Source organism: Telmatherina bonti (assembly GCF_933228915.1).
Source record: "Telmatherina bonti genome assembly, chromosome: 6".
NCBI lineage: Eukaryota > Metazoa > Chordata > Actinopteri > Atheriniformes > Telmatherinidae > Telmatherina > Telmatherina bonti.
This window is the reverse complement of record NC_136624.1, coordinates 20,926,034-20,940,200: the sequence shown is the minus strand read 5'-3', so window position 1 is coordinate 20,940,200 and position 14,167 is coordinate 20,926,034. Positions and strand designations below refer to the sequence as shown.

Here is a 14,167-nt window from a genome sequence, read left to right as displayed (position 1 = left end):
CTGTTTTTAAAAAAAAAAAAAAAAAAGTCAGCTACACCTGTCAGGAAACAGCATCTCCAAGAAAAGAAAACTGACAATTATCAGGCGAACCCAAAAAAAAAAAAAAAAAAAAAGCATATCAGCTGTGGGAGAAACATCACCCACACAAAGTGGATGCCTGAGACTCTATTATCAACTTTACGGTAGAACTGGAGGGGGTGGGAGGGGGCGACAATCTGACGTAGAGGCGCACCTCCGGCATGAAGGGACACCAGCAAGCCGAGGACTGAGGACTCACCTCAGCACCAAGGACAGGCCGTGCACACGGACTCCTGCGGTCCGGCTCATCCGGAGGTGTTGGCGGCATCGCGAGCTTGCATGAGTCATATTTGCATACCGATCAGGTAAAACTGCAATAAAAACGAGTATTGTGTTGTTAGAAAATCCTCTACGTCTTGTTCGAATTATTGATGAAGGTTATGTTAAATAATGTGAGACTGAATATCTGCAGCTGTCAGATATGTAGCATTGAGCCAAATGGATGCGTTTGGGGTTTTTTTCTATGTGGTTGTAGATGATGTGGCAGCTGCATCTTTCTTCTTCATCATCAGCTCCTCTGCCTCTGTCCAGTTTATGTTGCTAGAGATACATAAATCCATAAGCAAATCATATTTGGAGGAAAAACCACAGTTTAGTGCGCGAGATTATTTTCTGTCAGCATGAAGATAATCCAGCAAATACAGTTTATCTCTCATTTTGTTTTTCCTGTCTTCAGCTTGGACTTCGTCCCTCTGATAAAACTCTGATTTATGTGTAAAAAATAAAAATAATTGTGATAAAGTTTCATCATGTCAAGCACCCAAAGAGAAAACGGAGCCTCCACAAACTCATCAGAAGCCAAAAAATCCGACCAGAGATTGAATGAGAAGAAATGCTGTAAGTAAACTCCGTTTCTCATAATTAGATCTGACTAAATTCTGCATGATTGCTTCCAGTCTAAAGGTGCACATGTAACATTAGACAGCGTATTGTCCACTCTCAATTCCCAAATCCATTTTAAATCTGCTTTTTTCCCCAGGAAGCTTCTACATTATTGCTTGATTTTAACAGAACTTTATTGTGAAAGAGGCTCTGTCCTGGCCCAAAAAACACAAGCATGCAAATTATGACTTCTGATATAAAACATCATCCATGTGACACCTTCTGTGGTTGGTACTGTTCTTAAGAAAATGTCTTTTTCTTTGTACATTTCTTTCAATCCCTTCTAATCACATTTTTAAAATTGACCACAGATTGTATTTGTCTCCAAAGAGATGATTATTTTTGCCCATTGGTAATATAGCCTAGTTATTATCTCTGACTCTTTTAATGCAGTATGCTTTAAACATAATTTATTTAACTTTTATTCAACTACAACTCATATGTAGAAATTTAAATGCTTTTTCAGATTGCTTGTGCATTTGTTTAACAAATTTCCAAATGTCAGTGGTGGATTTTTTTTATGACTCTGCTTGTGTCTTCTGTGCAGCATGGGCTTCCTATATGACCAATTCTCCAACAATGATTGTAATGATTGGCCTACCTGCAAGAGGAAAAACATACATGTCAAAAAAGCTCACGCGTTACCTCAACTGGATAGGAGTTCCAACCAAAGGTAGTGTACAACACATGACCTTTTATTCGAATTGTGCTTCGGTTTATCCTAGCTCTTCATTTACTGAGTTATGTATGTGCACCTTTGTTTGTATTTATAAAGAAAATGCAATTAATATAGTAAATCTGGACAATACCTTTTGTTCAGAGTATCTTGGGGCATATAATTCATATTATCATTTCCAGCAGTAAATTTATATTGATGCAGATGTGTTTGTATGAGTAAGAAATCAACATGCAGTTGTAAAATTTGCTAAACATTTAACAGATGCATTACACATACATGCAAGAAACCCATCCCACACATAACAAATATATTTTGTTTAATTTTATTGGAAGAAATGATTGTCTCTGTTAGAGACATGTGTATGATAGAACAATGTTTAAATACTCAATGATTTTAAAATACTTTAGTAAAGTAAGTCCTGCATTTCAATGTTCCACAAATGTGTGATTATGTCTTTTTGGGCTTAACTTTTTTTCAATAACTTAATTAATCTACTATGAGAATATTATTTAATGGTCGTAGTCTTACAGAATTAGATGTCTGGTTGCTGATTTAGACTTTTCTTTTTTTTTTATTTGATTTTAGTTTTTCTTTTAAAGCTAATTTTAAATCAAATGTGCCCAAGTTCTATTTTAACATCTCTTCAGACAGATGACAAAGTTGTCCAAAACCTCCTCAGACCTCTCCACACTGGAATGTTTCAGGTCACAACATGCAACAATAACAGCAGTAGTTTGTGCAGAGTGTAAAATTTTATTTTGTAAAAGTGGTGTGGTGCATGAATATATAACGAAATGCAGTTTAGAGTATCCCAGAGTGTTGGGAACTACATTTAGGATGAGTTAAATCATTACTGTTGTAATTGCTGTTGAGAATTGAAACAAGCTAGATACCACTCAGTCACTTCAAGAATGAAAGCTGATAGAACAGTGACTTCAGAGTGCTGATATCATCTATTTACTTTGCAGTGTTCAACTTGGGTGTGTACCGCAGAGAGGCTGTCAGATCCTATAAATCCTATGATTTCTTCCGCCATGACAATGAGGAAGCCATGAAAATAAGAAAGTATGTTCCACTCCTGCATGTGTTCTCATCTTCACTCATTTCAAGGATATTCACATCCGTCAGTCAGACAAGCTATGGCTCTACTGTAAGGATGATATTTCCTCCATTCAGCATCATTTCAGTTTATGTTCTGCTACCTCTCCACTGCATCGGTGACTAAGCTGTTTTTTTTGGCCAGAAGTCAATATTCAGCTGCAAGCAGCCAACTGTTCATGCTACCTTATACTGATATGCTTACACAAACACACTCAGACAATTGCATGACACAAGATGCACCAAATGTATTTGACTTTAAATCTATAGTGAGTTCTTTAAAAAGATTAACTAAGACTAAATAAGGAGTCATTCTTCAGGGTTTTATCTGGTGGTAATAATTGAAATGGGGTATGTCACGCATGTGACAGACTCTTGACAGTGTCCCAGTGCAGAATTGTGACCCAGATACTAAACAAGCTGCTGCTGTCACTCTGAAGCTGACACGGGCTCGGTGGGGTGTTGCATTGCAATCCAATATGAGTCAAACAGCCACAATAAAATGTCTGATTCTGTCATTTGTCCTCTTCTTTACAAAGAAACTCTGGATTGCTTTCTGAGCATATTTAATCATTATCAATCATACAATAGATCTCTGCACACTTCAGAAATGATCCAACTACCCATCATCATCACTAATACATGCAATCCAAACAAATGCTATTGAAGTACCTCCACTTTTTGGCAGATGATGATGTGTACTGCAGATTTTTTTGCTTTCTTTTCCTCTCCATTATTCTGGTTCAGGTGGAGCTTAGTTTCACTGGACAGATTGCTGTCTCTGAATAGGTCTGGCTTTTGATGATGTTTTGAACTTCTGTGGTCTTTTTGTCCTCAAGGGTTATGAGTGGTATTTACCTTGTTTTCAGCTTTGTTCCCTGAAGTTTTCCTTCTTTATGGGAGGCCTACATAATGACATGTTTTTCCTGCAGCAGACTTTGTCTTGGTTGGATGTTGTGAACCGGTGTTTCCTGCAACCATTCACCACTGTAATCATATGCATGTCCGATACATTCTTTGTCTCCCAAAGAATGTAACAAACTCTTGATTTAGCCACTCATAAAGGTCTTGCCATCACTTTCTTTTATTTCTTTAGCCTAGGATGAGCAGAGTCATTGGTAATCCTTTGACCACATATTGTAGATTTCCAATTAAAAACCAGACAAGTGAAATAAACTGTAGATTTTTCACTTGATTAATAGAAGAAGAAGTCATCTCTGTTTTAAATAAACTGTTCAGTCCCTGTGGAACAACTGAACAAGAAACCTTTCCACCCACTGAGATCAACATCTTTGGTCATTTTTGCAGCATACATTGATTTCTGTTCCACTTTTGTTCAGTAATTGCACCATGGGAAAATGTTCATGATTAGATAATTTCAGCTAAATACAACTCATAAATTAGCAGTGAAATAAACAAGCAATAAAACAAACTACAAGCACAAACCAGACAAAGATGCAACAGTTCTTACATGTACTAACTATGTTGTTCCAGGCAGTATAAACTCATGTTATTTAAACTGTCAATATACAACCATCTTTACATATTTGACTTGCAAAACATTCGAAAATAAGATTGTAAAGCTGTTCCCTCTGTAAGGAGGACATTCCCTCTCACAATACCCAAAAGATAAATTAAGCAAAGACATGTTTCTGGTGTTATTGGTCCATTTTACACTGAAAACATCTTAAGATCTGATGAGTTATAATTTCTTTTTGTTTAAAAGGTCCTCACACTCTCTCTACTGAGGTCAGGCCTGCAGGTAGATCAGTCCAATACCTCTTTAAAGGTGTATTTGCACCATCTCATTTAAAAATGTACGGAGATCCCTAAAAGGCTGTCAGCTTGAAGAAATTATCTCTAAATTTGTAGTAGCTACATATTTATTAGATTTCTGATATTGACTCTGTAGCATGAGTCTTGTTTGCTTCTTCATTTGCAGACAGTGTGCTCTTGTAGCTCTGGAGGACGTGAAGGCGTATCTAACAGAGGAGGGTGGTCAGATTGCAGTGAGTCTTCTCTCTATCTTTAAGTGCAACTGGAATGTTTCCAGTTATAAGATTTATAAAAACAGAAACACATCTGGCATTAATGCAGCCTTAATCCTAAACTGTCCTACAAGCATTTAAATATTATCTTTGTTTTCCATCTTTTTTTTCGCCCTTTCATCAGGTTTTCGATGCAACCAACACAACAAGGGAGCGGCGAGACCTTATTCAAGCTTTTGTGAAGGAGAATGCATTTAAGGTAAAGCTTTTTCTCTTTTTTTTATTTTTATTTTTAATCTCTGTGCAAACATTACCTGTAGCATATGAACAGCAGCGACAGTGGTGCTTACATGCACATGATGAAATCTCTGTCCTAATCTGTAAGGTTTAATGTTAAGTTGGTTCATCCTTTGTAGCTGCGACTCTTCTGGGAAGGGTTTATCCTCCAGAAACGCATTTGTGAGGTCAGGCCCTAAAGTTGAACAAGATGACGCAGTCAATGCTAGCAGTCTTATTTATCCCAAAGGTGTTTTATCAGTGCTCATCTATGTCACTATGCATCTTGCTTGGAGTATGAATTCATTTCAGTTCAGTCATTTGGTAGGGTGTCTTAGTGCTTTTAGCAGTATAGTGTGTTTTACCTCTGAAACTAATAAAGCGAACAATTGAAATAAAACTATAGAGGTTTTAATTCAATAGTTTTAATAGGTTTTTTTTTTCCCTTCCCATGAAACCTTCAGCTTTAATATTTCTGCTTTATCTCAGTTTGGTTGGACTGCATTTCTCCTTCCTCTGGTCCTAGTTCAAAGTAGTTATTTTTCAAGAAAAATAGCAACATGTCATATAATACAACAACATATATGAACTGTTGCTTCAACTGATAGTTTTGGGAAAGTTTGGTGTGAATTGACCTCATGAGCTGCCCTTTTCCAACAGGTGTTCTTTGTGGAGTCAGTGTGTGACGACCCAGATGTCATTGCTGCTAATATTCTGGTATGATCTTACATCACCTTCCTGCATGAAAGGTCAAACTGTGGTGTTTTTTTTTAAATCTAGATTAAACATATCATCTGTCAATAGTCATTATACATTTTGTGCAAACACTGCACTATTCATTCAGGTTGTTTAAATATGTTCAAATGATTGTTACAGGAAGTCAAAGTGTCCAGTCCAGACTACCCTGAGAGACACAGAGAGCGAGTGATGGATGACTTCCTTAAACGTATTGAGTGCTACAAAGTCACCTATCAACCTTTAGATCCTAACGATTACGACAAGTAAGAATTCATTAAATCAGTCACTTTATTTTTTTTAAGCTTCCAGTTTTTTTTGTTTGTTTTTCTTTTAAACACAGAAATGTTGAAATTATGTGGAACTGTGATTTAAACAACTAAACACTAGATGGTGACAGTAAGCAACCATTTATTAAACCCATATGATTTCCTGGAACCTGCAGGGACCTTTCTTTTATCAAGGTGATGAATGTAGGCCGACGTTTTCTGGTGAATCGGGTGCAAGACTACATCCAGAGCAAGATAGTGTACTACCTCATGAACATCCATGTGCACTCACACTCCATCTATCTGTGTCGACACGGAGAGAGCAACCACAACGTCGAGGGGCGCATCGGTGGAGACTCTGAACTTTCTCCTCGAGGGAAGCAGGTATGACAGCCTGCTCTCTTTAATCCTCATCTTATTAAAAGCAAAGCCAGTGTGTTTGGATAGGAGATAGCTCAGGAGGATATGGAGTACTTCACTGCTTTATTAGGAACTTTAAATCATGACCTTTATTCAATCCAATCCCTGCTATCTCCCATTTCTTAAAATAAAGTAGAAATGCCATTAATGATGGACATACTGAGAACTCTTTCTGTCTCCCACATCCTAGTTCTCCAACGCTCTGCGTAATTTCATTGATGAGTACAAGCTGTCAGATTTAAAGGTGTGGACGAGCCAGCTGAGAAGGACCATCCAGACAGCAGAGGAGCTGGGCGTGCCTTATGAACAGTGGAAGATCCTGAACGAGATTGATGCTGTCAGTAAATCTTTTTTTTTTTTTTTTTTTTTTTCAGATACAACATTAAAAAAAAAGGCAGTGTAGAGGTTTCCTTTTCAGCTGTTTTCTTTTGTTTCTTCTTTCAATTAAATTTCTAATTAAATCAAAATTATTATGTAATCCACATCAGTCCATTTCATGACCTCCGCCAAGGAGATTATGTTTTTGCCTGCATTTATGTCTTATCTCTTTGTTAGCAACTTTACATAAAAACTACTGGGCAGATATTAAATCTTGTACTAACTTAGATTCCATTGCATTTTGAGAGTGATGGAAGGAATTTTTTTAAAGGGTTCTTCGCAATATTGGTGGAAATAAGCTGCTTGGTGGAAGTCTACACCCTGCGAGTGCTTTTTGATTTATAATAGTGTATGAACCAGTTGGTTGCAGATGTTTATTTTCTGGTCCCTACACTACAAATATAAATCTGATCGAGTTTTGACACAGAAGTGTATTTTCTTTTCTAATCTGGAAAACTCTGTGTGTAAGCGATAGGCAGGCTCTACATTTAGCTTTTCACATATTGTACAGAATTTGAACTTTCTTTTTTTTCCTATATGTTAAGCTCAGTTAAAGATCTTTGGTCATTTTACTTGTGACATGTGATATTGTTTCTTAGGGTGTGTGTGAGGAGATGACCTATGAGATGATCCAGGAGACATTCCCAGAGGAGTTTGCTTTAAGGGACCAGGATAAGTACCACTATCGCTACCCAGGAGGAGAGGTGACCGCAAGCACTCCTCACGATTACGTTATTTTTAGGACTTTGTCTGGTTTGCAGTTCATCCATATGTCAGAAATCCTCCCATACTAGAGGTTTTGGCTTCATGTTGTGTGAGGATGGGGTCAGGGGTGGTTGGTTGAGATTAAAAATGCCGGGCAGGTGTATCAGGAAGGCTGGCAAAAAATGGGAAAAAGAGCCAGGTGCGAGGCGGATATTGTGTTTCTACCTCTCCATAACCCACTTGCAAAATATTTGTTTTCGTTATTATCTTCGTCAACAAAATAACTAATTGAGGAACAGACAGGTTGGGCTATAAGGGCTAGCAAAACACTGGTAGATGAGATCCAGTGGAGTGGTTTAAAGTTGTGGGGTTGGCTGTCAGAAAAGTTGAGCTTAGGCACAAGAAACTGGGACACTGCAAGTAGGCCCTCACCTCTTTAAGGCAGACGACAGAGTTCTCTAATCTGCACGGTGCCAAGCTCTGGACACTCGTACACTGCTGATCAAGTTATGGTTAAAGTATTCACAGAACAGACTGGTGTCGTGGCACACCCTCAGATAAATTATGTGATTATTGATGTAGCAGCAAAGCTTTAGTTGCTAGTTTTATCTGCTTTTTAAAAAAGGTGTTCTCCTGCTTCGTCTTCAGTCTTACCAAGACCTTGTTCAGCGTTTGGAGCCAGTTATTATGGAGTTGGAAAGACAAGGCAATGTGTTGGTTATCTGCCATCAGGCTGTCATGCGTTGTCTTCTAGCTTACTTCCTGGACAAGAGTGCAGGTCAGACTACCACAAATAAACACAAATACAAATAAAGGATCTCACAGATTTTACACCCTTTTATTTTTTCTTATTTCACAGAAGATCTTCCATATATGAAATGCCCTCTCCACACAGTGCTGAAGCTCACTCCTGTTGCATATGGTTGGTCTCTACCTGGAAACAAAAAAAAAATTGCAACATGACATTGCATTTAAAAAAAAGTTTGAAATTCTTCTTTTTTATATCTTGTAGGCTGTAAAGTGGAAATGTTTTACCTCAACGTGGAGGCAGTAAATACGCATCGAGACAGGCCACTTGTAAGTTGCTCTAAATTGAGCTGGAAAAAAAGCATTCCTTCTTTTACATTTACATGCAACATGATTGGATTAAAGCTTTCAAAATTATAAATATGCAACACTTATTTTTCTACTTACACCTAAGGAATTAGCCAGTTTCAACATTGAACTCATAGTCAAGCTAGCTGTTGTGTCTGTTACTTCAAACACAATTGCACAGCAGGTACATTGTATCCTCTACATGTGAGGCTTTGCTTCCTTGACTCCTTTCCTTATATCCTTATTTTGTTTTAACCCCGCTGTCTTTAACATGAGTTAATGAGCCTGGCTGAAGTCTTGAGCTTAAAAGTGTTCAAAAAGAAGCAGTATGAATTATATTTCACCCCAAAGAACGGCTGATCATGCTACTTGCTTGGCTGATCTAATCATTACCATTACTCTGATTGCATCCTTATATTACAAATAGAGATTGCTGCATTTGGGATGTCCATGTCATATTAGAATATTTTTTCTTATTCAAAAGTCAGTGTTTATCTTTCCAGTCAGGACTCCACTGTATCTGTTCATTTATGTTTTGTGTAGCTGCTTAGTTTGGCCATAGCTTGTCTGGTTTCCCCTGGTCTTTTATGTCCTTAGATCTTTTTTCCTTTAATGCCTGCGGTATTTCATCTTCTAACCAGGATAAAATTCCAAGGGACTCCACACTCATACATCGCCGGAATAGTTACACTCCTTTGTCCAGTCATGACCAGGTCAAGCGTCCCAGGCTCTACAGCGCAGGCAACCAGCCCTGGCTACCACTCGCCCCCACCCCATCAGCTCTGATGCCAGAGGGACTGCAAAGCCAAGTTAGTGATAGAATAACAGAATAACCCTCTAAAACCTTCACTGTAAGCTGTAGTCAGTCACCTCCTGTCACAGTTGTAACCACTGTGTTTAGCATTCCCTCACCTCAGTTTTGGATGGTCTTGGTTTTAGTGTCTTATGTTGGAAGTAAATCAGCTCCTGCATCTGTCTTTCTTTTTCTCAGGGCATGTTTTGAATCTTGAAACCTTGAATAGGTTACTTGTTACTTTTAACGCTGTGCCTATCAGACATTTTTCTGCATGACTCCTCACCAAAATGCTGCCTCCAGCTTGAATATGCAGAACAGCATGCAAACACTTGCTGAGAAAAGTTAATTGTGGAATAAAACTTGAAAGACACACAAACATCAGGATATTTTCTGCTGCATGAAACTGCAAATTATTATATGTATAGATCAAGGAAATAATTCAGTTTTGCAAAAGTCAAACTATTTTTATTGTTTTGTCTTAGCATAGCACAATACTGTAAAAAAAATTGTGAAAAACACATCAGCCAAATGCATATTCATATTTGTATGTGTTGTGTAGTCATTGGCTTTGCCTTGTGAGTACAGTGCTTCTGCCCTTCTCCACATTTCTATCTCTCTCTCTCTTTCCGCTTTTTCCAAACCTGTCTTACAGACTCGGATAGGAAGCGGTTGTCTGTGAGTATTTTGGAGACCTAAGACCACATAACCAAACTTTCATTTCCTTTCCCACATATTATCTCATTTCACTGTGATCCATAGTCTGTATATACATCTTGTAATAGAGGAAAATGATTGTGGTGTCTTTTAATCTTTGTGGCTTTTAGTTGATGTGATTCCTTTTACTATATATATGCAGTCAGTTTAAGCTCACAAGATTATGATTCAAAATTATCATAGAGAAGGCCATAATGTTATTAATAATTACTCTCTGAGAACATGATGCTGTTGCTAATTTACCACACTTCACACAATGGCCTGATTTTCACGGTCTTCTGGGCCGCCAGGGAAACTATTAGTTGCTTAAAACTGGATTTGCTACTGTATGGAATTAACTTATGAACGTCACCGACATTTCCCTTTTTTTTTTCTTTCATGAAGGAATCCCTGTGTGAAGGAATCGACTTTGATGGCTGCGAAGAATCTATTGGCTGTGTCCGCTTCTGAGTGAGGGTTGGATCCTATTCCCTCTGTCTTCACATCACACTGTGCACAGGTTCTACAGTTATTCATGAGTCCAAAACATGTAAAAATACATGTTTTCCTTCCCACATTATTGAAGATGTTGAAATGACAGGAGTTCAGAGACATTTCTTCTTAGAATAGGACCACTTGTGCACAAAGTAACAAGTAGTAATTTATCTCTAGCTCTCTATCTTAATGCTGCATGCATAGGCTCTCAACTGGAAACCCTTAATGTTAGTATCAATACTATTTCTGCATGCACACTGAAAGAAATTAGTCAACCATAACATTGCTAAGGTTGTGGCACACTGTCTCTGTAAATAAAGCAATTTTTTTATTTATATCGACAGGATTGGCTCATCGTAATGTCGCAGAATGCAATGAGTAGTTACATTCTTGTTATGCATTAAAATCATAAAACAGTAGTTGTCACTACAGTAAATATAACGTAATAGAATTACCAAAACCAAAAGCGGTCATGGTCGACTGTTACCTCGAAATAATGACGTCCGTTTTCACATGACAATGAAATCATTTATCTTGTGTTTTTATTTAGCTATTTATCTTATTTTGCTATTTATCTTGACACATAGGTCTCTATGGGGAACTTGTGTGGAGTTTACATGTTCTCCAACCATGTGTGGGTTCTTCTTAGCTTCCTCCCACAATCGAGAGATGCATTTTAAGCTGATTTGAATCTCTAAATTGGTGGAAACCAACTCTCATCCTTGAGATCTCCCATCCTGCAGGTTTTAGTGTTTCCCTGCTGCAACAGACCTTACTCAAATCAGTGACTCAATGACAGGCTGTTGCAGAATCTGACAAGTTGTTGGAAAACCTTTTCATTTGAATTATCTTAGTTCATCAAAATTCTAAGTAGGAGTCAGCTTGAGCCTAATTGAATGTTTGTCTCTGTTTGTTCTGTGGTGGACGAAGAACAGCTCCGGCCACCTTGCAAACCCGCATTTAAATCGTCTGCAATCTTGAGAAAACAAAATTTACTTTCTCAAGATCCTGTTATCATGAGAGAACATTTTAAAACCATGCATGCAAGACCGTTCTCAGCTTCCATATAGAGTAAATAGTATAGAAGTATTTTTATAAAGTACTGCATATATAATGTATAACCATTCTATAGCTTCTATTCTTGTCTGCAGGATTCCTGCACCATCATGTTGCATTACAATTGATATGAATGTAGTCTGGTTTTGTTAAAAATGGAAGTAGTTTAATCTTGTTGTAAAAGTATTTTGTCTTATCAACCGTTAAGAAATGAACTACATACAATATATACCAGCAGTAAGGAGAGAATGCTAGCTAATGCCATGTGCTAAGTCTGTTTAAAGTGCTGCAGCAAAGACCTACGGGTTGATTTTTTTATGTTCATGCTGTTGTATCATCCATGAATGTGCATCCATTTCTAAGAAATATATTTTATGTCTTTGGAAAAAAAAATATATATTTTAAGAGACTGAGATCAAAGTTTTGGTAATGACTTTGTAATGTTCGACTGTTGATGAGATATTGCCCTGCTCAAATCAGCCTTCTGTGCCTTTTCAGCAGACAATAAAAGTACATTTTGAAGGAATGATCGTTTTGTTTTTCTTAAAATTTTAGAATGCAAGTTAACAAATTATTTTTTCATTTAATTGCAAAACTGTTATAGATAAACATTATGCATGAAGGAAAGAAACGTCAGGTTTTGCACATTTCTGATTACATGATTTGGTTCCAAGTTAAGTCATTTTCAGTCTTACGTTGGCAGTGAGTTGGCAAACTCTTAAGCACTAAGTAACCAAATATTTTGCTGGCTGATATGTAGGAAACTAATCATGATATCAGCAATCTGTAACTACCAGAAACAAAAAAAGCCCTGTCCACCTGAAAGCAGATTTCAGGCAACACTAAAGCTTGCATTTCACATGGGGTGAGATCGACATACTAGTGACTAAATGAACAGAACAGCTCTTCATTGTGCGAGGTTCCAACAGTTCAAATGAAATTAATTTATTTTCTAATCTCTGTTATCCATGTGGCATGTTCTCTAAATCTGAGAGCTTTCCCTCTCGTAAAGTTTGAGAGTATTAAAAAGACCATTTTCACTTCACCTTTTTGTTTTTTAGACCCTTCATGATGCGTAAATTCCATTTATGCTTAACAATTGAGCCAAGAAAACCACGTAGGCTACTGAATAGCTGTTTTTGACATATCTACACATTTTAATAATGGAAATCATTTCCCTCTGATGTGGTTGTTCATTAAAACATTTAAAAAAAATGAAATTAATAATTTTAATGGTTTATTTATATATATATATATATATATATATATATATATATATATATATATATATATATATATATATATATATATATATATATATATATATATTTAACATGAAGTATACTAATAAATTAAGTCTTGGCACATACCCAAACAATGTCTTTTAGATATATTAATTGATATCAACATTGATATAGCTACTCTTACATGATACATGATGAGGCTGTACACACATGCACACACAGCAACAGGATTTATGTTAATGGGCATCCAGTTAGCTTGCCATTTTTAACACATTGTCTTATAAACAATACAAATGACACAGCAACTAGCATCTCCCATCCGTTCAAACAGGACAGTGTTACTTAACATCTGTAACGTTAACTAGAAAAACGTCGGCTCATTCCTACCTCAACACACATCAAGAGCAACCTAAGTTTGAATGCAGCAGCAATCAGGAGGACTGGTAATCATAAAAATGTGTTGGTATGAAGAAGAAGTTAAGTATTGTGCAAGAAATCCTGGTTATAGCCAGGGCCGAATTAAAAGTTCACAGGCGCCTGGGTCCAGAGTGTTCCAAGGGCCCCATTCCACAACATAATATTGTAAAAATTGTGAATGATACACTGTGAATTGACTTATCTAACATCTTTAAGCTAGTGGTACCAATAGCAGTACACTAGACACTGTGGTGTAACTGTCTGTTTTATGTCAAAACTGCTGATGTATGCCCTATGTGGGTCCCACATGGGCCCCCAATGGGTGTGGGCCCCTGGGCCCATGCCCATAATGCCCATTGGATAAGCCGGCCTTGGTTATAGCCAGACACTTACACTAATATTGATGTTCAACAACTCAGGAAGCAAATCAATCAGCAGAGAGCGCTAAGATTTCTCCCTGTCTGAGTTGGGACAATAGATCAATAGATCACACCATTACGGCGGCCAGGGGAAATGGTGTGGGGGGTGTTAACAGTATTACTTTTTAAGCCAGGTAGTGTATAGTTTCTACACTTTTATAGTTTGTTTATAGTTAGTTGGTTTTTTTTAATATATTTTAAAAAAACGCATACACTAAGAGAAGAAAAACAAATCACATTTCAGGAGTGCTTTGCTTCAGTCTAAAAATGGGCTGAAAACGCCTATGATGATAGATGAAAATGAAAACACCACTGGTATGTATGGATAAGCAGTACTAGAAATTCTGTCTAAATAACCCTATTTAACAAAACTGCAAGTTGCAAAAAGTTAAGACAAAAACTTAAAGTTATTTGCTACATAAAATATGTTGACTCTTGTCTGAC

General features: G+C 37.2%; 1 protein-coding gene across 3 annotated transcripts; it reads left to right on the top strand.

Moving 5' to 3' along the window:
• Positions 1-251: 251 nt before the first annotated feature.
• On the top strand, positions 252-12,120 carry pfkfb2b (6-phosphofructo-2-kinase/fructose-2,6-biphosphatase 2b). 3 transcript variants are annotated; one of them, XM_079242724.1, is made up of 17 exons: positions 252-383; positions 755-915; positions 1,508-1,633; positions 2,608-2,704; positions 4,680-4,746; positions 4,910-4,984; positions 5,662-5,718; positions 5,878-6,002; positions 6,182-6,389; positions 6,616-6,762; positions 7,403-7,507; positions 8,157-8,286; positions 8,368-8,430; positions 8,521-8,585; positions 9,245-9,412; positions 10,052-10,074; positions 10,498-12,120. In XM_079242724.1, the coding sequence occupies exons 2-17, from the start codon at positions 828-830 to the stop codon at positions 10,565-10,567; spliced, it is 1,614 nt and encodes a 537-aa protein (XP_079098850.1). In that variant the 5' UTR covers positions 252-383; positions 755-827; the 3' UTR covers positions 10,568-12,120. The 3 variants fall into 3 exon arrangements, with proteins under 3 accessions (XP_079098850.1, XP_079098852.1, XP_079098851.1); XM_079242726.1 differs by lacking the exon at positions 9,245-9,412; XM_079242725.1 differs by lacking the exon at positions 10,052-10,074.
• Positions 12,121-14,167: the final 2,047 nt, after the last annotated feature.